A 26,254-nucleotide genomic window follows, 5' to 3' on the forward strand; every position below is an offset into this window, starting at 1 on the left:
GAACATTCCTAATATACCTTTGTTTTCTATAGTTCTGTGACATGCAAGCCCTGCTATGTACTATTTTATTTACTCCTTCTGGTACTCTAGGAAGAAGTCTCATTTTAGAAGTAAGAATCTGACATGAAGAATGAGGTTAATAAACTTGCCAAAGACCACAAAGCTATTAAGTGGTAGAGCTAGAATTCAAACCCGTCGGTTCACTCCAAGGGCAATGTTCTGTCCTTTATTGTACACTCCACTACTTTCCCAAGAGGCTACTCCCTCAAACTCCTTGTTATCCACAAACTTCATTAGTACACCACCTAGTCTTTACTCTGTGATCCTACACTGAATCTTCTGGCCTACTAAATATTATATGCCTACTTGACTTCAAGCTGAGAGCCCTCTTAGGCATACTTAGTTATTCATGTAAGTAACAAATCAATATCATAGTCTCACTGTCCAGCCCCTGTTTCTCTACAAAGTCTTCATTCCCTCACTCAGTTAAAAGGCTACTACTCTTATGATTAAATCTGAATATGACTTCTTAGATTCTCTGGGTAGCTTTTTTAAAATTAAATATTAACATTATTGATTATGTGTTTAAACATTTTGGGGGTAAAATTGGCAATACCTATTATAATTTATCCTATAATTATATATGTACAAAATTACACAAAAACATACAAAGGTATTTATTACAGCATCATTGTAATCACAGAAAGTACACTCACAATATCAATGCCTAGGAATAGGGAAGTGGTCAAAATAATAATACAAAGAACTACTCCTATGCAGTTGGAAAAAATGAGAAATATTTACAAATACTAACAATGAAAAAGGCACAGTAAAATTGTTAATACTCTAGTGACAAGGGGATTACATTTCAGTAATTTTTAAAAACATGAACAGACAAGGCTTTTAATCAGAATAAGCTAAGAAATCAAAACCCAACACACTCATAATTGTGATGCCCCTCAGCATCCTAAGGGCTCTAGCCCTATTGCTCCCTACTCTCTCCATGTAGATCTACCTTCAAATATTTAGCTGCCTTCTCTAAGCCAAGTAACTTTACTAGACCCTAGAAATAATAAAGTGATAAGGTGTTATAAATTCTAAGGAATTCATAATCAAAAAAGGAAGTAATAAGAAACTAGGTATTTTAATAAAATAAACTAGCCAGGCACAGCGGTGCACTCCTATAATCCTATGTTGGGGCTGAGGCAGGAGAATCGCAAGTTTGAGACCAGCTTCTAGGTAACTTACAGAGGCTCTGAGCAACTTAGTGAGATCCTGTCTCAAAAAAAAAAAAAAAAAAAAAAAAAAGGTTGGAGATGGAGCTCAGAGAGTAAGCAACTCTGGATTCAATCTCCAGTACCAAAAATTAATTAAAAGAATGAATATAATAATAAATAATATATGGTCTTGAAAGTACAGCATCTGAGTGGGACAACCTAAAGAATTTCCAGCAGTTTCTACCGAGAGGATGACAATCCATAGAAAAAATAATGCCACTGACACTGTGGCTATAAGCTGATTATACAGCCTTTGGAATCCACACAGGGGATGGCACCCTGATTTCAACCAAGTCCAGCAGCAGCAGGCCAACTATGCAGTTGATGATCCTATAGGCTATATCCCTTTGATAAAGCTAAAGTGGAAACAAACAAAAAAGCTAAAGTGGAAACAGCTTATCCAGCTTATTCAAGAATCTGAGAAAGAAGATGCAAACTCTATGCCCACCTCAGCATGAAAACAACCTCAAATGCTTCACCAGTATGACAGTCATGTTGAATTTATCACAGTTTATGATATAAAAGAAGCAATTAAGTCTTTATGTATCTCTTTCACACAATTTGCAGAAGAGATACAGAATACCAAAAAGAGAAGGGCCACAGTTGGGTCTAATATTCCACATGCTCACAAAAAAAGACTGAAAATATTATCAAAACTCTTTCATTTCCTGACAATGCCCCACTTCACACACACACACACACACACACACACACACACACACATTATTTCCAGCCCCTGCTCCCTGGAAAAATCTGTGGTGCATATGTGTATTTTTTAAAACCAGTTCTGCTCAGAGGAAATGAACAAGAAATTAAATGCTTATTTATTACCTTGGAAAATTAAGAACTGACATATATTGAGAAATAAACCACTAATCCTCAGTACAGAAGAGAAATGGTGCAGGATTCATAACCTAAGTTACTTTAAACAATATTTCCATTAAATTTTTCAACTACTGGTTCTTATGCTACATATCAGTAGAAATTCTCAAAAGCAGCTCTTTAAAGTACCTCCCAACCTCCTCTGTAAGCTCATAATTCTTAAGAACAAACTGTCTCCTCTCTTCTTGGGGGTTTCTCTATGGTCAATAGTGTAAAATATTTTAGTATTATGATATAAACATATTTAAACTGTGGACTTAGTTTGCAGCTACTCAACTCAAGCAAGTTTCAGTTTTGGTTTTTTGATGTATAAAACAGAAGATTAGCCTCTAAAATTCTATCTCACCTTCAGCACTGATACTCAATGAGGCATGTTGTAAAAAAATGTGGTTAAGTATAGTGTTGTGAAAAGAGTAGAGTTAAACAGATCTGAATTCAAATCCCTTGACTCCTATAAATTGCCTGGCTTTGGGCAAATTATTTACTCTTAGAGACCTCTTTCCAAATTTACTACTTACTTAGTACAACCAATGAATAAATAATAATAATAATAATAACAATAATAATAATAATGTATTTAAATTGCCTAGCACAGTGGGACCTCAATAAGTGATTTGTTCTGACTCGTCAGCAAGTTTTCATTCTTGACAGTTTTTCTATTTAACATTTTTTTCTGACCATTTCTAAACAAACTTCAGTGACTAGGCAGGAATTTATATTTTAACAAACTAGGGAATAATTTCATTCAAACATACTCATAACTACTTTAAGATTACATGATGGATGACAATTTAGAACTAGCAAATAATGTAGCCAGTGCTGCACACAGCCTTAACAAATGTAGGGACCTCGTGTACTATACAAAAGGAAAAAAAGCATTTCATTAAATGTGAAGATCACAATCTGCCCATGATGTTCTTGACCAAATAGAGCAGTAGCTACAAAAGATTAAAAAAAAAAAAAAAAAAAAAGCTACTGTCCTTTTGCCACAGGATGCTAAAGTAATCTTTTGAATCAATGCTTCCACTTCTTTACCATCTAAGTCAAGATTATGAAAGTTTCTCTGGGCTGCAGGGATTTTTTTAGAGCTACCAGATCAGTGATCCAATTTTTTAAAAAAATATTTTTTAGTTGTTGATGGACCTTTTTTTAAAATTTATTTGTATGTGAGGCTGAGAATCGAACTCAGTGCCTCAAGCATGCTAGGCAAGCACACTACCACTGAGCCACAACCGCAACCCCAGAGATCCAATTTTTGCTAAGCAAAATTAATAGAAGACAAATTCCAAGAAACTTTGGATTGATGAGACAGAAGGTAGAACACTCAAACTTCACTCAGCACATTTACAACATGAATTATCACAAAGCAAAACCTTTGAGTAAATCTTGAAAAACAGCCTGACAAAGTAATAAGCCCTAGGATAAAAAGCAAATCCTCATTATCAGGATTCGCACACCCCTTCAAGTATAACAATCGCGAATCTCTGATCTATTTGTCAACTCTGGAGCTTGTTCCCCAGGAGAGGAATTCTTCTGACCGAAAGTTAAAATCATTACATATCTGAAGGCTGTGCGGAAAGCAGCATTTGTTTTCTGATACCAGAAAACCATAAACTTATTCTGACTTGCTTACATTTAAAATTCTATTTCAGTCATACCCCCGAGAACTTTTTAAAAAGACTTCTTTTTACAACATAATCTAAACGGGTGAAAATATAAACGGATCCTTTCTTCGAGTGAAAATTAACTTGAGCCATCCCTAATCTCCTCTACCTAGGCACCAGTGCCTCAAGAGCCCTTCTGACAGCTTTGACTGTCACTTAGGTGAAAAGATTCTCTTCTTAAATATAAAATGCTAGAATGATACAAAAAGGTTATATTTAATTGTAAAGCCAAATCACTGCCCAAAAGGCTGCTTCCTGGACACTCACTGCAAAGTCAAGATTATGAAAGGTTTTCTTGGTTCAGAGTTTTTGAGAGCTGCGAGCAGGAAAGAGCAATCCGGCGCTGCGACGATTCCCGAATCACTGCAGGCAGGACCCAAGGGTAAGGCTGGAAGGGAGTGATCAACCTACCTGGAGGAAGCTGCAAATTAGCAGGCAACTGGATCGTAGTGGCGCTGGGGGCTTTCACGGTGACGATCTGGGGAGCAGGCAGCCTAGGGCCACTGAGTTTAGGAACAGTACTGACAGGAGCCACTTTGGTCACTAGGGTCCCCACGGGGGACCGCAGGGGCTGGGACGCCGTGGACTCCACGCAGACACTGACAGGAGCCTTAGTCACGGCGCCCAGGGCCACCGGGGTGCTCTCCACCCGGACCGGCAGAGCCCCGGTAGGGGCCATAGTCACGGTCCCCGAGGCGCCCCCAACAACCGGAGGAGCGGCACCCGACGATTCGCTGAGGCCCGCGGGCATCACCCCCAAGGGATCAGCGGCAGCTGCAGCGCTGCCGTTCCGGGAGCTGAGGTGAGGAGAGGTCTGACACGCCGACTCCAGCGCAGTTCTGGCTCCACAGCATCGCTGGGGAAAGGCTCCGGGGCCGGGGCAGAGAAATCGGTGGTGGGCGCGGGCTAGGCAGCAGCAGCCGCGCGTCCCAGATCTGCCTCCCGTCCGCGCGAGCCGGGGCAGCAACACCCGCACAGGCGCTCGCCGCTTCCTCAGCGGCACTCACACGTGCGCCGGCTCAGCCCGGCGCCTCAGCCTCCGATCCAGCTGCAGCTGAGCCCGGACGCACAGCTCCCGGAAGGGCGTCACTCGGGCTCTCACTTCCGAACCTAACTGCGCGGTAGTTCCCCCGCCAGAAACTTCAAAACTACAGACCCAGAGCAGCACCGGAGCCCCCTACGAGCGCTCCGGACGGGCCGGCTGCGCGGCCACGCCAGCCATGTTTATATAGCCACGCGGAGACCTCGCGCAGGCGCCCAGGCCGCCGCCGCCACCCCGGGTTTCCCCGGAATCCGGCTGCCTGATTGGCCACGGAGCGGAATCGCGCTCGTGACGTCATGAGGGACGGCTCGAAAGGGCGTTAGAATCTTCCCCAGAATCGGGAGGATGGAGGGGCAGGTTACCTAAAGCTTGTCACGTGTGAGGGGCAAACTGCGGCCTCCGCGGTCCTCTCCTAGGTGTCGGTGCGAACAAGAAGCCTAAACTAGATTTTCCCCCACGCTTTTTAAGGGAAAAATGTAGAGGACTAGTTTTGGAAGTGTAATTCATCAAGAACTCAGTCGCACTTCTTCAGGGTTTCTCTGCGGCTTCACGCAAAAGCGTCGCTAAAATTAACATTGAGGTTGACATTATGAAAATAAGAACAGTGTATAATGTTACCGTCCGTAAAACGTGCTTATTTTCATATCGCTTTAAAGTAGAACTACTTAAATCTAAAATGAAAATTTTGTTTCTTCCTCTCTTTAAATATGCTACTTTATATATGCCTCTGTCACCTCTAAACTTATTTAAATTGTATGCCTGTCTCCTAAGAAACAGTGACTTTTGATTCTCACATACACAAATTCTAAGATCTTAAGTTCTATCAATAAAACAGTGTTCCTTGTAGGAACCAATTCTAAGATTCAATTATGGAAAAAAGTACCCCTTCTTAAGGTAGTCAGAGAAGATGCCTTGGTTTCAGACCTTTGTGGTAATAGTATATGTTTGCAAGACATAACGCTATCCTGAAGGAGATTTTGCAAGTAGACAGGTGCTATGCTGGAAAATGTGTTCCCCCAAAGTTCATATGTTGAAATCTTATGGTATCACGAGCTGGGGGCCTTTGGGAGGCAATTAAATCTTGAGTTCCTTTTAAGAGGGAACCTAGGGGCTGAGGCTGCAGCTCAATGGAAGAGCACTTGTCTAGCATGTGTAAGGCACTGGGTTCGATCCTTAGCACAACATTAAAAATTGAAACAAATAAAGACATGCTGTCCATCTACAACTATTAAAAAAAAAACTTAAAAAAAAAGAGACAGAGAGAACCTACCCATCGACCACAAAAATTCTAAGTATGAATTAATTAGCAGTCATCCCGCATTGTGTACATAACTCAGATTATCACCTTGTCACCCACAATTGTATAATTATTACTAATCTATTAAGATTAAATTAAGCACATAAAGAAATAGTTTTAAAAAGAGAGAGAGAGAGAGAGAGAGAGAGAGAGAGAGACCTGTTAGAGATTGTTTATCACTTCCACCAAGTGAGGTTAAGTTGCAATGAAAGGACCTTCATTCTAGGAACCACTCCCCCTCCTCCCCCACCCACCCAACACCAAATTCCCTTTAATTGAACTTCCCACCTCCAGAACTCTGAGAATTTTTTTTTTTTTTAAGTACCAGAGATCGAACCCAGGGGTGCTTCACCACTAAGTCACATCCTCAGCCCTATCTGAGACAAGTTCTCACTTAGTTGCTCAGGACCTTGCTAAAGTACTGTGGCTGGCTTTGAACTTGAAATCCTCCTGCCTCAGCTACCTGAGCTGCTGGGAATACAGGCATGCAGCCACAGTACCTCTATAAAAATAAATTTGTTTATAAGCTAATGAGTTTATAGTATTTTTGTCCCAGCATCCCAAACCACTAAGACAATGGGCAACCTAACATTTATAGTTTGTGTTAGCTATTCGTCACAGTGACCAAACTTCCCGAACAAGAACAACTTGGAAAAGGAAAATTTTGTTTTGACTCAGAGTTTCAGAGGATTCAGGACATGGTTAGCGGCCTTCAAAGAAGCAACATCATGGTGGAAGAGCATAGCAAATGAAGCTGCCCAGGTCTTCACAGTTCTGCCCTTGAACTTGGCGCACTAACTGAGTGCCTTCTTCTTCTTTTTATATTTCATATTTTTTATATTTATTTTTTAGTTATAGTTGGATACAATATCTTTAATTAATTTATTTATTTTAATGTGGAAAGAGAAATAATGGTGGGAGGGTCTGGGAAAGAAGATGAAGCCCACCAGAGCACACCCCCAGTGATCTGCTTCTTCCATGTCCCATCTTCCAAAAGTCCACTGGATTATCATCAAATGTTTTAATCCACCTATGAGACCAAAGTCCTCATGACCTAATCATTTCCTAAAGATCCGACTGCTAAACCTTGTAGAATTGAGAACCATTCTTCCAACACCGGAGCTTTAGGGAGGATGCTGTAGATCTAAACCTTAACACAACCTTATTTGCTCTCTTGCTGTAAACCTCTACTCACATGATCTAGAGAAGTCATGGAGACTTCTCTGCCTTAGTCATCTGTCTCCCACATCTCAACCAATCCATATCAAATCAAAACTCATGACCCAAATTAGTCACAAGATTTTCAGGAGGATCACCAGTTCAAAGCCAGCCTGTCTCTAAATAAAATACAAATAGAGCTTTGAGGGAAAAAAAAAAAAAGTAAAAAAGGCCAAGGAGATGTGGCTAAGTGTTTAAGCACCTCTGGGTTCAATCCCCAGTACCCCCCCCCCAAAAAAAAAGCTATGTATCCAAGAAGCTTGAACTCAAACCAGTCCATATGATGCTAAAGTATCATCACACACAACTAAATCACCAGAGTCACTCCAGGTGAACTGGACTGGCACAAAATAATCACATAGAGACAGAGAAATACCTTTTTCTTTGGGTTCTGTGATGGCTCCTCTGACCCAGCTCTCACAAAGGAGGCAAAGCAGGCAAAAAAAAAAGAAAGAAAGAAAGAGCAAGCCTCGAACCCACTTTTATTGGGGAGAAGCCATTCAAATGAGAGAAAGTGTAGGATTACAAAGGAACAGGTAAGTGTAACTCAACCCCACGGTAACGCCTACTCCTGCAGCCTGCCTCCTCATCCCAGCGGTGCAAGTCATTGCAGAGTGCCATAATTGTTCAGTGTCTCTTGCTCAGGACTTAAGGGCGTGCATTTCCACCAGAGTACATCTCTTTCTACCACTACACAATGTCTGATTCATCATATGTCCCACAGAGTCTCTGGCAAAATGCCTTGAGCATAATCAGTGTTTCATAAATATTTGTGCTAAGGGGATGGACTGAATGGAGCTATGCCACATTTTCAGTGAAGCAAAACCCTGTAGTGGATTTAAATCTTAGATCTACCCTTCACTAGTAGAATAAATGCTTTAACATTGATTTTTCTCACTTCAGATAGTAATGTAAGTTTCCATAAATACTTGTGGAAGGAAGGCTCAGTTTACTTTGAGAACTCCACCTTCCTAAACTTCCCTTAGGCCCACCCCCAACTCACATACTTTGTTTAGTTATGCAATTAGCTTCAATTAAATAACAAAGAAGTAATACTATATACTTTTTCTTTAAGGTGACCTTGCAAATTTTCTTCTAATGGTTTGTGTTGCTTTTATAATGTGTCTCACTAATGGGAACTTTAATTTTCTTTTTTCTTTTTTTTTAAGAGAGAGAGAGAGATTTTTTTTTAATATTTAGTTTTCAGTTCTCCGGCACACCCATACCAGGGGAGCGTGCTACTGCTTGAGCTACATCGCCAGCCCCAAAATTTGTAACTGAGCATTTTTTTTTTTTTTTGTGGTGGTACTGGGGATTAAACCCAGGGCCTTGTGCATGTGAGGCAAGCACTTTACCAACTGAGCTATATCCCCAGCCTAATTTTCTTATTCAAAAAAATATACTTCTCTCTATCCGGCACTGGTAACCACTGTCCTGAAATTGAAGTTCAGTGACAATTATGATCACATTGTCTTTCTTCTTTTTTTATATTTTATATTTTTTATATTTTTTTTTAGTTGTAGTTGGATACAATATCTTTAACTAATTTATTTATTTTAATGTGGTACTGAGGATCAAACCCAGGGCCTCACCATGCTGGGCCAGCACTCTACGGCTGAGCCACAAACCCAGCCCCTGTTTTCATTGCCTTTCTATAAAACTTAATAAAACAGGATATTTTGAGGCAAATTAATGCATTTTATCTCTCTATGTAAGAAAAGAAAAAATGGGTGGGGTGTAGTGGCACAGGCCTGCAATCCTGGAAACTGGAGAGGCTATACAAGAAGATCACGAGTTCAAGGCCAGCACTTAGCAACTTAGTGAGAACCTGGGCTCAAAATTTTACAAAGTAAAAAAGGCTGAGGATGTAGCTCAGTGGTAAAATGCACCTTGGTTCAATGCCCAGATTGGGGGCAGGGGGGGGGGAATGAAAGGAAGGAAGAAAAAAAGAAAACAAAATCTGCTTGAGGTTAAAGTAGTCATGACCTCAGCTTCAAAGTAATTCAGAAACAGATGCCTTCAGTTCTCTGCCCTTGAACTTGCCGCACTGAGTGCCTTTACGTCAGAGCATTTAAATACCTTCTGAAACAAAACACATTCCTATAACAACATGATTCACTCTCTCATTCCATTCCTCTCTAAAAAACTGATTTAAACTCTTAAAAAGTTTTGAACCCATAAATGACATCCATTTCTTTCTCAACCTCTGTGGAAATTTTAATAGTCTGAGACACCTTTTTAAATTGTGCTACTGCAAATGGAACCCCAAAAGCACACTACCACTGAGTTACATCTCCATTTTTAAAATTTATTTATTTATTTATTATGTAAAGACAAGGTATTGTTAAATTACTAAGGCTGGTCTCAAACTTGCAGTCCTTCTGCCTAAGCCTCCAAAATGGCTAGGATTACAGATGTGCACCACTATATCCAGAAGAAGAATTACTTTTAAGTACTAGATAATCAAAAGATTCTCAGATCCTGGTTCAGCGGCACATGCCTGTAATACCAGCAGTTTGGGAGACTGAGGTAAGAGGACCACAAGTCAAAGCCAGCCTCAGCAACTTAATGAAGCCCTAAGGAATTTAACAAGACCCTGTCTCAAAATTAAAAAATAAAAATAAAAAGGGCTGAGGATATAGTTCAGCGGAAGAGCACCACTGAGTTCAATCCCCTGCACCAAAAAATAAAAATAAAATGCAAACAAAAAAGAGTAGGGGCTTGGGCTATATAGCTCAGTGGCAGAGCGCTTGCTTGCCTAGCATGTGTAAGGCATTGGACTTGATCCTTAGCATCACATTAAAAAATAAAACAAATAAAATAAAGGCATTCTGTCCATCCACAGCTACAAACAACAAAAAAAATTTTAATGACTGGGATTAAAAAAAACAAATGCTGAATGTTTTCTCTGATATAAGTAAGCTGATTCATAGTGGGGTAGGGAGAGGGAGCTTGGGAGGAATAGACTAGATAGGGCAGAGGGGTGGGAGGGAAACAGAGGGGGCAGAGGATTAGCAAGGATGATGGAATGTGATGGGCACCATTATACAAAGTACGTGTATGAAGACAGGAATTAGTGTCAACTTACTTTAAATACAACCAGAGATATAAAAAATTGTGCTGTATATGTGTAATAAGAATTGTAATGCACTCCACTGTCATTTATTTTTCAAAAAAATTAATTTAAAATAAAAGTCAAAACCAAAAATGCACACAAACAAAAACAACAACAAAAATGACTAGGATATAGCTCAGTGGTAGAGAGTCCCTGAGTTCAATCCCCAAATATTAAAAAACAGTAAAAATAAATAAATACTCTTAAAAATGAATATAACTGAAATATCCAAACATATGAAATACATTTGAAATATCCAAATAGTATGAAAAACTAATCAGCCATTAATATGTATACTTATAAAGGTAAATTTATTGACATGGGAAAATGATCATGATAAATTGTTAGGGAAAAAAGGAATTCATAAAATATTATGTGAAGTATTCTCTTTTTTGATTTAAGACACCTTTAAAACCAATAATAGGACAGATTTATGTTTAGAAAAATAAATTAAAGACTATACACCAAAAATTAGAGGACATCTATCTGGAGACACTTTTTATTACATATGTATTTTTACTAACAATTGAAATTTATGAGTACATTTAAGTACTCTCCATCTGCTCCATTAGCACCTAAAAAACTTTACTGCATTTCACAAAGCTGGGCAATGTGATAGCTTGCTAAAGCTACACCAAACCAAAGCCCATTACAAATATTACGTTAATCTAAAAAGATAAGTTGTTTTATAACAACGAGATTAACCATTCCCTTTCATATTAAGTGTAGCAAAAGCAATGCATTTGTTTTTCCATTACTATAACAAAATACTTGAATTGGGCAATTTAATAAAGAATCAAGGTTTATGGTGGCTCATAGTTCTAGAGATGCAAAATCAAGGGACCAAATCTGGTGATGGCCTTTTTGATTACAGAGTCCTATAGGGGAGCATATGGTAAGAACATGGTTTACTCCCTAAGTTTTATCATTTATTGCTTATAATTTAAAATGAGAGATGTGTAACCCTTCCTTTCACTTGAATAATTATAGGCAATGGTATGGTTATCAATTGGCTGAATTTCAATGTTGTTGTGTCTCAATAAATAGGGAGGCCCACAAAGAAGAAGAGAGATGGGGAAAGAGCCAGTGGATGGTGTAGTCGGAACACAAACAACATTTACTGATTTAAGTTCACCATCTTAAATGAACACATATTTTATAGCCCCAAACCTGTTATTAAAATAGGAACATCAGCTGGGCAGAGACATATGCCTGTAATCCCAGCTTCTCAAGAGGCTAAAGCATGAGAACTGCAAGATGGAGTCCAGCCAGGCCAGTTCACCAAGATCCTATGCCAAAATTTAAAAAGAAAAATAGAAGGACTGGGATGTAACTCAGTGTCCAAGACTCTGAGTTCAATTTCCACTATTATATTACTAACTTCAAAGATGAATAATCAGCCCAGGCACGATAGCACATGCCTATAATCCCAGCAGCTAGGGAGGCAGAGGCAGGAAGATCACAAGTTCAAAGCCAGCTTCAGCAAAAGCGAGGCACTTAGCAACTCAATGAGACCCTGTGTCTAAATAAAACACAAAATAGGTCTGGGGTGTGTTTCAGTGATTGAGTCCCCTGAGTTCAATCCCTGGATTCCAAAATAATAGCCAGGCACAGTGGCATATGCCTATAATCCCAGCAGCTCAGGAGGCTGAGACAGGAGGTTCATGAGTTCAAAACCAGCCTCAGCAACAGCAAGGCACCAAGCAACTCAGTGAGACCCTTTCTCTAAATAACATACAAAAAAGGACTGGGGATGTGGCTTAGTGGTTGAGTGCTCCTGAGCTCAATCCCTGGTACCCAATAAATAAATAAATAAATAATCAGAGATGGGATACAGCTCAGTTGATAGAGTGCTTGCCTTGCAGGAACAAGGTCCTGGGTTCAATCCCCAGCACGAAAGAAAAGAAAAGAAAGAAAGAAAGAAAGAAAGAAAGAAAGAAAGAAAGAAAGAAAGAAAGAAAGAAAGAAAGAAGGAAGGAAGGAAGGAAGAAAAAGAAAGGTTCAATAATCATCATAGATAAAATAATAATAAAAAAGTTTGAAATATTCCAAGAATTACCAAAACATGACACAGAGACATACAAAGTGAAAACAAAATGTTGGTAAAATGGTACCAACATACTTGATAGATGCAGAGATGCCACAGAAATTCAATTTGTAAAAAAAACAAAAACAAAAACAAAAAAACAGTAGCTGTGAAGCATAATAAAACAAAGTGCAATAAAATGAGATGTGTGTGTGTGTGTGTGTATCTACGTGCTGTCAAATATATATGTGTGTGTGTGTGTGTGTGTGTGTGTGTGTGTATAACTGAGGATTGAACCTAGGGGAATGTTACCACTACTGTTTTACCACATCCTCATTCTTTTTTATTTTTTATTTTTATTTTTCACACACAGTCTTGCTACATTGCCTAGGCTGGCTTCAAACTTGTGATCCTTTGCCTCAGCCTCCTGAGTTGCTGGGATTTCAGGCCATTGGATTCAGTTAGATCAAGGAAGAAAAGGGAGTATAAGTGGAGAATTCAAGAGGCAAGGGTCCAGGCAACTCTAAAGTTCAAGTTGATAAGGAGAAACCAACAATAAAGGATGGCAAAATAATCTCCATTGTTAAGAGGAAGATTAAGAGAGTGTGGAATCCTGGAAGGCAAGAAATGACTGAGTTTCAGATGAAGAAAGTGATCAGTTGTGTCAAATGCAGTTGGTAGGAAAAGTAAACTGAGTGCTTCTTATGCCCTGGGGATGTAGCTCAATGGTAGACTACTTGTCCATGCACTAAGGCCCTGGGGTCAATCCCCAGTAACAAAAAAAAAAAAAAAAGGCAGGTTCAGAGTGCTCTTTATGTACAACAATGCAACGTGGAGCCTTCAGAAACCTTAATAAGAAAGGTGGAACAGAAGGTGAAAACCTGATTAGAGTATTTCCAAGAAAAAAGAGAGAGGAAAAGGTTGTATTATGAAGTTTGTTTGTTTTTTAATTTTTTTTATTTGTAGGTGGACACAATGCCTTTATTTATTTATTTTTAATGTGGTGCTGAGGATCAAACTTCACACGTGCTAGACAAGCACTCTACCACTGAGCTAAAACCCCAGCCTGACTCTGAAGTTTTAATGCAAAGTGGAGCAGGGAAATGGGAAAGTAGTAGGGTTGGGAGAGGCCAAGAGAGATTTTCTTTAGGATAACAGCATGTTTGTATGCTGATACTGTAGGGAAAATTGCTGATAAAGGAGTCAATAAAAGAGATTTGTTGAAACCATGTCCTTGAAGGCAAAATGGACTAGATTCCCTCTCTAATCACCAGGACCAGGGTTGGAACTCAGGACCTACACACATGCCTGGCAAGCACTCTACCACTGAGCCCCATCCCCAGCCTAGGTTGAGCTTTGGTAAGAATAATAGGCATCCAGGTGTGACTCCAGAGGTTGAGGGAGAAGGATCCAGGTCCAAAACTAGTCTCAGCAACTTAGCAAGGTCCTAAGCAACTTAGCAAGACCCTGTCTCAAAATAAAAAATAAAAAGGGCTGAGGATGTGGCTCCGTGGTTAAACACCTCTGGGTTTAATCCCCAGCACCCCACCCCTGCAAAAAAAGAGTAATACGCAAATCATGTATGGCAACAGAAGTTCTTGGTCACAGCCACTGGCAGATGGATATTTGTAATGATGGAAACTTGAGTACGTTCTCTTTTAATGGGCTTGCCTTCCTCCAATCCAGTCCACATCCCTCACTCTTTCTCAGATGATCTTACTACCATGCAAATCTAATTAACTCTTCTACATAGAGCTTTTTAACATCTTCCCAGTACCCACAGGATAATAATTATGAACAGTTAGCATGGCACACAAAGTTCATTATGATCTCACATCTGCTAAATCGTTCAAGAATTTCACTAGGCCATGTTCTCATGAGCACTTTTCATTAGCATCATAGTTAAATTAGGAATTTCCCAAATATCCCAAGAACTTTCAGTTTCCTTCTTTGCATACAAGGACACCTCTCTTTGAAAACCTTTCCCCATTTGAAACCCTTGTTTTACCTGGCCAATTCCTATTTGGCTTTCAAAAATCAATAATCAGCTAAATGTGGTGGTGCCGGCCTATAATTCCAGCTATGCAGGAGGATCACACCTTTGATCCTGCCTCCATATAAAATTTAAAACTGGCCTGGGGATGTAGCTCATGGTAGAGCACTTGCAAGGCCCTGGGTTCAATTCCCAGTACTAAAAAAATAAGTCAAAGCCAGGTATGGTAGTGTATGCCTATAATCCCAGCAGCTTGGGATGCTGGGGCAGGAGGATCACAAATTCAAATCCAGCCTCAGCCAAAGCAAGGCACTGAGCAACTCAAGTGAGACCCTGTCTCTAAATAAAATATAAAATAGGGATGGGGGGCTGGGGTTGTAGTTCAGTGGTAAAGAACTTGCCTCGTTATAGGTGAGGCACTGGGTGTGATCCTCCATACTGCATAAAAATAAATAAAAAAAGATATTGTATCCATCTACAACTAAAAATAATTTTAAAAAATATAGGGTTGGGGATGTGGCTCAGTGGTTGAGTGCCCCTGTGTTCAATCTCCAGTACTCCCCCCTCCAAAAAAAAGTCAATAATCTACCTTGGCCCCTGTGTTCGTCAGCTTTGCTTTGTCACTGTGATCACAATACCTAATACATACAACTTAAAGGAGGAAAAGTTTATTTTGGACTCATGGTTTCTGAGGTTCAGTCTATAATCAGTGGGATCCATTGCTGTGGGTTTGAGGTGAAGTAGAACATCATGGTGGAAGGGTTTGGTGGAGGAAAGCTGCTCTGCTCATGGCAGCAGGAAGCAGAGGCAGGGAGAAGTGGGTGAGTAGGGTAGGAAGAAGACAGAGAGGAGCCAGGGATAACAAGTAGCCCAGGCCACACCCCCAGTGACCTAGTGACCTACTTCCTCCAGCTATGCTCCTCCCACCTAGAGTCACCACCCAATACCCTTTCAAACTGTTAATCCATCAAGTGAATTAATCCACCAATGAGGTGGCAACTCTCATCATCTAATCATTTGGCCTCTGAACATTCCTGTATTGCGGAACACAGGAGCTTTTCAAGGGACATTAAAGATCCAAACTATGACAGCTCCCCTGAATAAGGTCAGTGCCTCTTTCTTCTCCCATAACTTTTTACCAGACCACTCACTAAGTTTCAAGTTGCTTTTCTTGTCTATCATCTCCCAGTAAACTGTGAACTTTCTGATCACTGAGACTGTGTCAGGTTTTTCATGTGACCAGAAGAGAGAACCTAATATATAACAGAGTGTGTGTGTGTGTGTGTGTGTGTGTGTATGTATGTATGTAGTGTGTGTGTGTGTGTGTATGTATGTATGTATGTAGTGTGTGTGTGTGTGTGTGTGTGTAAAATTTTTTTCCAGTATGGGGGATTGAGCCCAGACATGCTCTACCAGTAAGCTAAAATCCCAGAATCTCTTTATATTTTATTTTGAGTCAGAGTCTCACTAAATTGCCTAGGATGACCTGGAACTTGTGATCCTCCTGCCTCAGCCCCCTAAATTGCTGTGAGTACAAGAATTTTACACCAGGCTTAGATTCATCAATTTTTAACATTTTGACTTGTTTTGTCCTTTGCTTTCTCTCTTTTGTGTTTATGTGGGTGTGTCTACAAAGATACACACACACACAAAAAAAATCTAACTTATTTATAGATTCTGTAATTGTGAATTTGCCTACTCGCTAACATTTATTTGTAACCCCCAAATCAGTACTTGAAGCACATTTGCAGTCTTTTGTAGAAGGCACAGAGCAACAAATATTTTCAGTCCTGGCTTGGACATTCTCTGCTGAGGCTGAACTTCTTATTTCAGTGTTCATATTGCAAACAAATATCTTTTTTGCTGTTGGGTGCCACATTTTTTTTTTGTGGGGGTTGAGTACTGAAGATGGAACTCAGGAGCACTTGACCACTGAGCCACATCCCCAGCCCTTATTTTGTATTTTATTTAGAGACAGGGTCTCACAGAGTTGCTTAGAACCTTGCTTTTGCTGAGGCTGGCTTTGAACTCACAATCTTCCTGCCTCAGCCTCCGGAGCAGCAGGATTATAGGTATGCGCCACCGCACCCAACTTTTAGCACCACATTCTTCATATTTTTGTGCCTTTTGTTGGCCCACAGGCATGACACTAAAGAGATATCTAGTGTTCATAGGTGCAATTAGGCTGCATTTACAGACAAAATACACACACTGGAGAATTTCAGTTCAATCACAAATTACAGTGCTGTTGGCTGTGAGCACAATGGTAATGGATCATTGATATATGCTAAACAAGGTGCCTTTAAACAGAAACACACATAAAACAAGATTATATATTGATAATGGACTCTAAGTGTTATAACTGGAAGTCACAAGAGCCTAGCCCTATATTTCTCCTGAGAGCGACGGTCCTAGGTCCTAGGAGTGTTGCTACTTCAGCATCTGCAGAGGCTTACAGACCAGAGCAGCCTTGAATGAGGAGATTCAACTGTATATACACTTTTTCCTAAAATCACTTGAAAGTAAGTCATACACATGCTCCTTTACCCTAAATACTTGAATGTATATTTCCTAAAAACAAGGACATTCACTGAACTAACCACAGTACAATAAACAAAATTAGGAAACTTACTACTGACACAATTATTTAGTCAACAGTTCTTAAATCAACAGTGATTCTTCAGTTTTTGCCAAAGGTCCCAATAATGTTCAGATAGTAATTTTTTTTTTTAAATTAGAAACTTTTTTTTTTAAGAGAGAGAGGGGGACAGAGAGAGAGAGAGAGAGAATTTTAACATTTATTTATTTTTTCTTAGTTCTCGGCGGACACAACATCTTTGTTGGTATGTGGTGCTGCTGAGGATTGAACCCGGGCCTCACGCATGCTAGGCGAGCACGCTACCGCTTGAGCCACATCCCCAACCCCAGATAGTAATTTTTGCTAGTCCAGGATCCAACACCAAATCGTATATTACTGTCTATCTATATCTTTAATCTCCTTTAATATAAAAAACTCAGTCTTTCTTTGTTTTTCATGACATTGGGTATTTTTTTTTTTTCTTTCTTAAGAGAACAGGCCACTTATTTTGTAGGATGTCCTCAATTTTGGTTTGTCTATTTTTTCTTCATGGTTAGATTCAGGTCATGCTTTTTGACAGGAATACAATGTGAGTGGTATTTTGAGCTCTGTATCATATTAGGAGACACATGGTATAAGTTCATTATTGTTTATGCTAAATTTGATTCCTTATTTATTTATTTATTTTTGATGCTAGAGATTGAACCCAGAGCCTTGGGCATGCTAAGCACTGTGCTCTGCCCCTCAGTTAAAACTCTAGCACTCCTGTATCCTTTTGATGTATTCCCATCTTTCTTCCTTCCTTCCTTCCTTCCTTCCTTCCTTTCTTTATTTTGGGGGGGGTGGAGGGGGGTTCCAGGGATTAAACTCACATTCCTAGATCCCCAGCTGTTTTATTTTTTGAGGCAGTTCTTGCTAAGATGCTTGGGGCCTCACTAGGTTGCTGAGGCTGGCTTTGAACTTGCAATCCTTGTGCCTCAGTTTCCTGAGTTGCTGGAACTACAGGCATATACCACTGTGCCTGGCCCCCATCATTTTCTTTCCTTTTCTTTAAGTAATTTGAATTCCTAAATGACCCTTCTAATTCTAATTATGATGTGGAGAATAGGCTTGGGGAAGGCATAAAAGGAAACCAAGAGACTGCTTACTTACATACCTCTTGCAGCAAATGAGTTGAGAGATGAAGGTGGTTTGAACAGTGGTGGCAGTAGTGGATATGGAAAAAATGTGCAGGTTTTAGAGGTAAAACCTATAGACCTTAGGTGTAGATTGAATAAAGTAGCTGAGTGTGTGAAGTTTTAAGAATGTCTCTCTAACCTGTACACTCAGAAAAATGAGAAATTATACCCCATCTGATTCAAATGTATGATATGTCAAGATCATTGTACTGTCATGTGTAACTAATTAAAACAAATAAAAAAGAAAAAGAAAAAAAAAGAATATCTCTCACATTTCTTCTAGCTTAAGAACCTGGATGGATGGTAAGTGATTTCATTCATGGTGATGGGGAAGATTGGAGATGAAGCAGCTCTCATGTGAAAGATCAAGAGTTCAAGTTCAGAAAAAATCAAATGGAACTTGAAAGTGAAAAAGCAGTCTAGGTTTCATGTTACCTTTACACTTGCACTTCCTGGTACAATATAGATTATACTTGAAGGGATGAGATTCGATGTTACCACTGAGAAAGAAAAGGTACTACAAAGACAGAGAAACCCATATCGAAGCTCAGCATTTCTCAGTAGCATAGAAAAAAGAGCCAATAAAGGAGACTAGAGAAATAGGAGAGGCTGCAGAGGTAGATGAAAACAACCAGCCAAGATAAAAGCTGCGGAAGAGAAAAACTAAAAAAAAAAAAAAGAGTAAAACTGTTGTTTTGGTTTCAACGTCCCCACCAAAATACATGTTGAAATATAGTCCTCATGGTTAGGTATTGCAAGGCAGGACAAGGTGAGAACTTTATTTTATTTTACTTGGTATCAGGGATTGAACTAAGGAATGCTTAATCACTGAACCACATCTCTAACCCTTTTCATTTTAAAAAAAAATTGAGATAGGATCTCAGTTGCTAAGGCTGGCCTTGAAATTGTGATCCTCCTATCTTGACCTCCTGAGCTACTGGAATTATAAGCGTGCACCACTGCATTCAGCAAAGTGGGAACTTTAAAGGCGATTGGGTCAGAGGTTTTTTTCCTCGTGAATCAATTAATATATCCATGGATTAATGTATTATCAAGAGAGTGGTTTTCTTGTTTTTATTTATTTATTTATATTTATTTTTGATATTACTGGGGATTGAACCCAGGGCCTCACACATGCTCTGGGTAAGAGCTCTATCCTCAGTTTTTTTTTGTTTGTTTGTTTGTTTGTTTTTTGATTTTTTTGTTTTGTTTTTTTTTTTTTTTTTGGTACCAGGGATTGAATCTGGGGGTGCTGAACCACTGAGCAACATCCCCAACACTTTTTATTTTTTATGACAGGGTCTCACTAAGTTGCCCAGGCTGGCCTCAAACTTGGAATCCTCCTTCCTCAGGCTTTGAAGTTATGGTTTCTAGCTAGGTATGGTGGCATATAACTGGAATCCCAGTGTCTTGGGGTTTGAGGAAGAAGGATTGCAAGTTGGATACCAGCCTCATCAATTTGGTGAGTCCCTGTGTCAAAATAAAAAATTAAAAAGGCTGAGGATGTGGCTCCTTGTGTAAAGCATCCTTGGGTTCAATCCTTATTACAAAAAGACACAAAAGGAAAAAGTAGGGGGTGGGAGGAGGGGTTCTTGCAAAAGCCAGCTGTTGTTGGGCATGGTAGTGTAAGCCTGTAATCTCAGTCTGCTACTCTGCAGTCTGTGTGGCAGGAGGATTCTAATTTCGAGGCCAGTCCGGACAACTTAGCAAGACCCTGTCACAAAATTCAAAAAGCAAAAAACAAGAAGGATTGTAGGTCAGTGGTAGTGTGTGTCCCTGGATTCAAGCCCTAGTACTGAAAAAAGAAAGAAAGAAAGAAAAAGAGAGGAGAGGAGGACTGAAGGAAGGACAAAAAAGAAAGAAAAAAGGAACCTGTCTCTGGCTAGCTGGTTCTATCTCTCTATATGGTGCCCTGCATCATCCTGGGACTCTGCCAAGTCTGTACTACCAAAAAGGCTCCTGGCAGATGCTCCTTGATCTTCAACTTCCTAGACTCTGGATCTGTGAGGAATCCATTTCTTTCTTGATAAGTTCCCGGTTTGTAGTATTCAGTCATCACAACAGGAAATGGACAAAGACAACCTAATGTAGAATGAAAGTCTCTTGTGACATGCCCACTGTCTGGCATCACTTCTGGCTTCCTGCCTTCCCACACTACTGTCCATGGGAGACCATGTTGTTTTTTTTTTTTGCCAGGGAAAAGAAGGGGAAGAGCTTTCCACAAGAAGTCGTTGATCCTAGCTAGCCTTGACAAACACCCTTCCTTGTATTCCTGTTCTCCGTCTGGTATGTTCATTACTTCCCTCTCTTCCCCGTAGGCTCTGGAAGTTCCTTGACAGAGGGTCTGGGTTCTTTTCCTGTTTAACATGCAGCTTCTTCACAATATGGCAAAGATTTTGTGGTCTCCACCTACCATCATCTCTCTGGAATTTTTTCCCTGGGCCTCCCCGGACACTCTTCCCTATCATAAGTGTGAATATGTTTCATCTTCTTTTCCCTCTACTATGAAGCAATGCATTCCATTTTGATTATATTGTTAGCTAATAAGGTATAATAAGTTCCTTTTCTTCTTTTTGTAAAAAAAGCAACTTTTGAATGAAAAAAGAAAGGCTTCAAGTTTTAAAGTTTAAAAAATCGTGTTTCCTATAGTTTTTAATACATTAAATCTGGATTTAAATTTAAATTGCAATGAGCATCCATGTATCAAGAACTATTGAGAAGACTCACAGTAAAGCAGCTATTCTCAAAATATTTTTTATCGCCAGGCATGGTGGCACATGCCTGTAATCCCAGTGATTCTGGAGGCCAAGGCAAAAGGATCACAATTTCCAAGCCAACCTGGCAACAGTGAGACCCTGTCTCAAAATCATAAAAATGGCTGAGGGTGTAGTTCAGTGGCAAGTCACCCCTGGATTCTATCCCCAGTACAAAATAAAAGAACAAAAAAATCTTTTTAGTCTTAGGAAATGCTTATACTTTTGGAAGGGGCGGGCAGGGTATACTGTGGATTGCTCAGAGGCACTTGACTACTGAGTCACATCCCTAGCCATACACACACACACACACACACACACACACACACACACACACACACACATCTCTTAAGTTGTTGATGGGCCTTTATTTTATTGATTTATATATGGTCCTGAGAATCAAACCCAGTGCCTCACACATGCCAGGCAAGTGCTCTACCACTGAGCCACATCCCCAAACCTTTTTTTTGTATTTGTCTCACTGAGTTGCTTAGCACCTCCCTGTTGCTGAGGTTGACTTTGAACTCATGATCCTCTTGCCTCAGCCTTTCAAGCCACTGGGATTACGCATGTGGGCCACCGTATCCAGCTTATACTTTTAAAGTTAGTGAGGAACCCACAAATATTCCATTTCTATGGGCTATGTCTATCCATATTTGTCAGGTTAGAAATTTAAACTGAGAATGTTATAAATTATTAATTAGATCATTTAAAAAGAAGAATGCAAAAATCTCATTACATGCTATTTTAGAAAGAGTCCAGTCAGGAGGCAGATATTGTACTACTTATTTGAAGAAGCAAATTCTAATATAGAGAATTATTAGCTGGTAGAAGATGGTTCAGTACTATAAAAGGTAGAAGAGAACTCCAACATGTCCAGACGTAGCAGATGCAAAACTCATTGCTGTGGTTTGAATGCATCTCCCCAAAGTGCACATACAGTATTTTGGGATCATGGTGTCTCCTTTGCTAATAAGTACCATGTGTTGTACAGTCAGTCCCCGGAGTTAGCAGTATTGAGAGGTGGGGACATTTAAAAGTTGATGGGTCAATACTGTGACCTTGGGGATGGGTTAGTTATCTCAGTGCTGGTTCCTAATGAAAGGATGAATTAGGACTCTTTATTCTCTGACTTCCTCTTCCTTAGGATGCCTTCGACCATGTTATGATGCAGAAGGAAGGCCTTCACCAGAAGCAGACCTTCCACCTTGGACTTTCCAGCCTTTAAAACTGTAAGCCAAAGACATTTCTCTTCCTTATAAATGACAGCCTATGGTATTGTTATAGTAGCATAAAGAGGACTAAGACAACCTCTTGAGAGAGAGTGGGCAATAAATAAGCCACAGACTAGGAGAGGACTACTCCCTGGACTGAGATTCAGATCCTCAAAGAGATGCTGATAGCGAAAAGAAACTTGCTTGAGGGACTGGGCCTCCTCGGATCTGTAAGCCATTGCAGGTGGGGAAAGCATTGCCTGAGGGTGTAAATGGAGTCCAGCTGTGAATAATAATAGATCGCCAGAGTCCAGAAGCCCTGGGTGTACCTGCAGCTATAGCTCTGCAGTGTCCCTCCAGTGCCCTCTATTGACCAAGTTTATCGTTTCGCCATTTGGAAAAGGACAAAGTTTTTCCCTTTAGGCCCAGCTCCACTATCACAAAGGAGGGCAAAGGAAAGTGGATTTCTAGTCTAGAGGAGAAACGGATCATTAGCATACATTATCAATATTTCATAAATATTTTAATCAAAGTAAAAACCCTCCCCAAATAGTGAGAATAAGGTGGTTTTACATTGTTGCAAATATCTTTTTTTTTTTAAAGAGTGAGAGAGAGGTAGAGAGAGAATTTTAATATTTATTTTTTTTAGTATTTGGCGGACACAACATCTTCGTTTGTATGTGGTGCTGAGGATCGAACCCGGGCCACACGCATGCCAGGTGAGCGTGCTACGCTTGAGCCACATCCCTAGCCCCTGCAAATATCTTTAACATCTGGAATAACTTCAGACAGCTAGACTGCATATCTATTTTTTTTTTTTAAAGAGAGAGTGAGAGGGGAGAGAGAGAGAGAGAGAGAGAGAGAGAATTTTTAATATTTATTTTTTTTTAGTTCTCGGCGGACACAACATCTTTGTTTGTATGTGGTGCTGAGAATCGAACCCGGGCCGCACGCATGCCAGGTGAGCTCGCTACCGCTTGAACCACATCCCCAGCCCTGCATATCTATTTTTTTTAAAGATTAAAGATTGTTGTGGATATTTTTCATGCGGCACTAAAACTATTGAGTACAATAAAATATTTTGAGAAGGAACTACATTTACATAGTTTTTATTACAGAGTATTGTTATAATTGTTCTTTTTTATTATTAGTCATTGTTAATCTCTCATTGTGACTAATTGATAGATTAAATTTTGTAATAGGTATGTATGATTTTTTTTTGTGTGTGTGTGTGTGTGTGTGGTGCTGGGGATGGAACCCAGGGCTTTGTGCATGCAAGGCAAGCACTCTACCAACTGAGCTATATCACCAGCCAATAATAGGTATGTATGTGTAGAAAAGAATCAGCAATATATGGGCCTAGGTACTGTCTGTCCATGGTTTCAGGCATTCACTGAGGATCTTAAAGTATATTGACCTGAATAGAAGGGAGTCTTCTGCATTCTCCATAACATCATCCATCTTACCAGCTTTATGTATAGGAAAGCTGTCAATCTCATAGTAATATATATAAGTCTTCCAACTTTTTTTTTTTTTTTTTGTACTGGGAATTGTAGCCAGGGGCACTTTACCAATGAGCTACATTCCAGCCCTTTTCTTTTTTGTATTTTGAAACAGAGAGTCACTAAATTGCTGAGGCTGGCCCTCAACTTGCAACCTTCCTGACTTACTTCGCCTCTCAAGTTGCAGAGATTACAGGCGTGTCCACCATGCCTGCCAAGTCTTCCAAAATTCTAATTTCTGCTTGAAATGTTAAACTTTGTCATTGTCAATAAACAGTATCCGTGGTTTCCTTGAAGTGATAGGTTTACTATTTTCATTTTTGAAAAAGTGTTTACCAACTATTCAAATCTGAAAAAAGCAATTTGTTCCTCCACAGTTCTTTTAAGAAATGGTGTAACAGGTGTGATGGTGACTCGGAATGCCAGCAAGGAGACCAGTCTCAGCAGCTTAGTGAGACTCTGTCTTAAAATTAAAAATAAAAAGGAACCGGTGGTTATACCTGTAATCTCAGTGGCTCTGGAGGCTGAGACAGGAGGATCACAAGTTTGAGGCCCTATCCAACTTAGACCCTCTCTCAAAATAAAAAATATAAAAAGGGCTAGGAAAGTGGTTCAGTGGTTAAGTGCCTCTGGGTTCAATTTCTGGTACCATAAATAAATAAATGGGGTTGGGGAGGCAGCTCAGTGGTAGAGCACCCCTGGATTCATTCCTGATGGTAGGGGCGGGGGGGGGGGTCGGTGGGGGTGGGAGGCAGTTCATTTAAAAGTGGATAATCCAGGTGGTACTTCAAAAATCACTTAAGGTGCTTTTCTTTAATTCAGTTATCTTATTGTGGTAAATATGAATGTCTCACTTTATTACACAGAATATTAAAAAAGACATCTAATTTTACTGCTTCATCAAGATCACTCTTAAGTAAAACTACATTTAAAAAAAAAACTGAGGGCTGGTGTTGTAGCTCAGTGGTAGAGTGCTCGCCTCACATGTGGAAAGCGCTGGGTTCGATCCTCAGCACCACATAAAAATAAAATAAAGATATTGTGTCCATCTACACCTAAAAAATATTTTTAAAACACTGAATGTGTGGCAGTAAAGAATATAACTACCGTGCATGTACAATATACAATACTACTGCATAGTTTGGTGTTTACATTAGGGTTCTCCAGACAGAACCAATAGGATATTTTAAAGTGATAGACATATGAGAAAAGATTTCTTAGGGGAATTGGTTCATATGATAGTGGAGGCTGACAAGCCCATGATACACTACCTACAAGTTGGAAAACCAGGGAGGCAACAATGCAGCTCAGTTCAAGTCTGAAGGCCTCAGAACCAGGAAGTCCATGGTGTAACTCTCAATCTGAGGCTGTAGGACTGAAGGTCTGGGCAGACAAAGGCAGGAGAACTTGCCATCCTGATGTCCAAGGAGAGGAACAGAACAAGGTTCCAGTCTTGGAACAGTGAATGTGCCTTTTCTCTGTCTTTTTTGTTTTTGTTTTTGGTACCAGGGGTTGAACTCAAGGTCACTCAACACTGAGCCACATCCCCAGCCCTATTTTGTACTTTATTTTGAGACAGGGTCTCACTGAGGTGCTTAGCACCTCCCCGTTACTGAGGCTGGCTTTGAACTCTTGATCTTCCTGCACCAACCTCCCAATCAGCGGGGATTATAGGTGTGCGTCACCGCGCCAGACTCCTCTGTCTTTTTGTTCTGTCTGGGGTTGGTAAATTGGATGGTGCCTGCTCACATCAGGTAAGGGCAGATCTTCTTTACACATCCACTGTTTCAAATGCCAATCTTTTCCAGAAACTCTTACGGACACACCCAGAAAGAATGTTTACCAGCTACCTGGATATCACTTAGCCCCGTCAAGTTGACCCCCAAAATTAACCATCACAGTGTCCCTGTTCTGATTTGTCCTGAAGCCCCAGCAAGGATATCCATCTTTGCTTTTGCATCATCAGTGGAAATGTCCAAACTGTAAAAAATTAAATAGCATTAAATAAAAATAATTAAAACACTCAAATGCTTCTTGAGACGGTCTCAGATACTAACTGGTAGACAGACTCATTTCAATAACCACTGCAATAAAGAAAACTGCCTTTCTCTCTCTCTCTCTCTCTCTCTCTCTCTCTCTCTCTCTCTCTCTCTCTCTCTCTCTCTCTCTTTCTTTCTTTCTCTCATACAGGGCACTTAACCACTGTGCCGCATCCCTAGCTCTTTTTAGTTTTAATTTTGAGACAGAGTCTCACTAAGTAGCTCAGGGCCTCAATGAATTATTGAGGCTAGCCTTGAATTTGTGATCCTTCTGCCTTAGCCTCCGGAGTCATTGGGATTACAGGCGTGTACCACTGCCCAGCTGCTTTACTTTCTTTAAGCCAGTGTTTCAAACATTTTCTTTACCAGGAACATGACACATGACATTCATTAGCATCCTACAAGGGATGCTTTGTGGAAGACAAGTTTTGGGAAACTGCTGAACTGCTCCTTTGCCCCGCTATCTTGCACTTTCC

The 26,254-nt window shown here is 40.1% G+C and overlaps 1 protein-coding gene and 1 non-coding gene across 2 annotated transcripts in view; both read right to left on the reverse strand.

Annotated features, from left to right (window-relative positions):
• Taf4b (TATA-box binding protein associated factor 4b) overlaps positions 1-5,090 on the reverse strand; it is a 131,612-nt gene extending 126,522 nt beyond the window's left edge. Inside the window, exon 1 of the mRNA XM_021728930.3 lies at positions 4,235-5,090. Coding sequence (XP_021584605.1) covers positions 4,235-4,574 — 340 coding nt within the window. The 5' untranslated portion in view covers positions 4,575-5,090. The remainder of the gene's footprint in view (positions 1-4,234) is intronic.
• A 3,590-nt stretch (positions 5,091-8,680) lies between these two features.
• Trnav-cac (transfer RNA valine (anticodon CAC)) lies at positions 8,681-8,753 on the reverse strand. The gene has a single exon. It is a non-coding gene; the product is annotated as a tRNA-Val (tRNA).
• Between the last annotated feature and the right edge of the window lie 17,501 nt (positions 8,754-26,254).

Source organism: Ictidomys tridecemlineatus, chromosome 13 (assembly GCF_052094955.1).
Source record: "Ictidomys tridecemlineatus isolate mIctTri1 chromosome 13, mIctTri1.hap1, whole genome shotgun sequence".
Taxonomy (NCBI): domain Eukaryota; kingdom Metazoa; phylum Chordata; class Mammalia; order Rodentia; family Sciuridae; genus Ictidomys; species Ictidomys tridecemlineatus.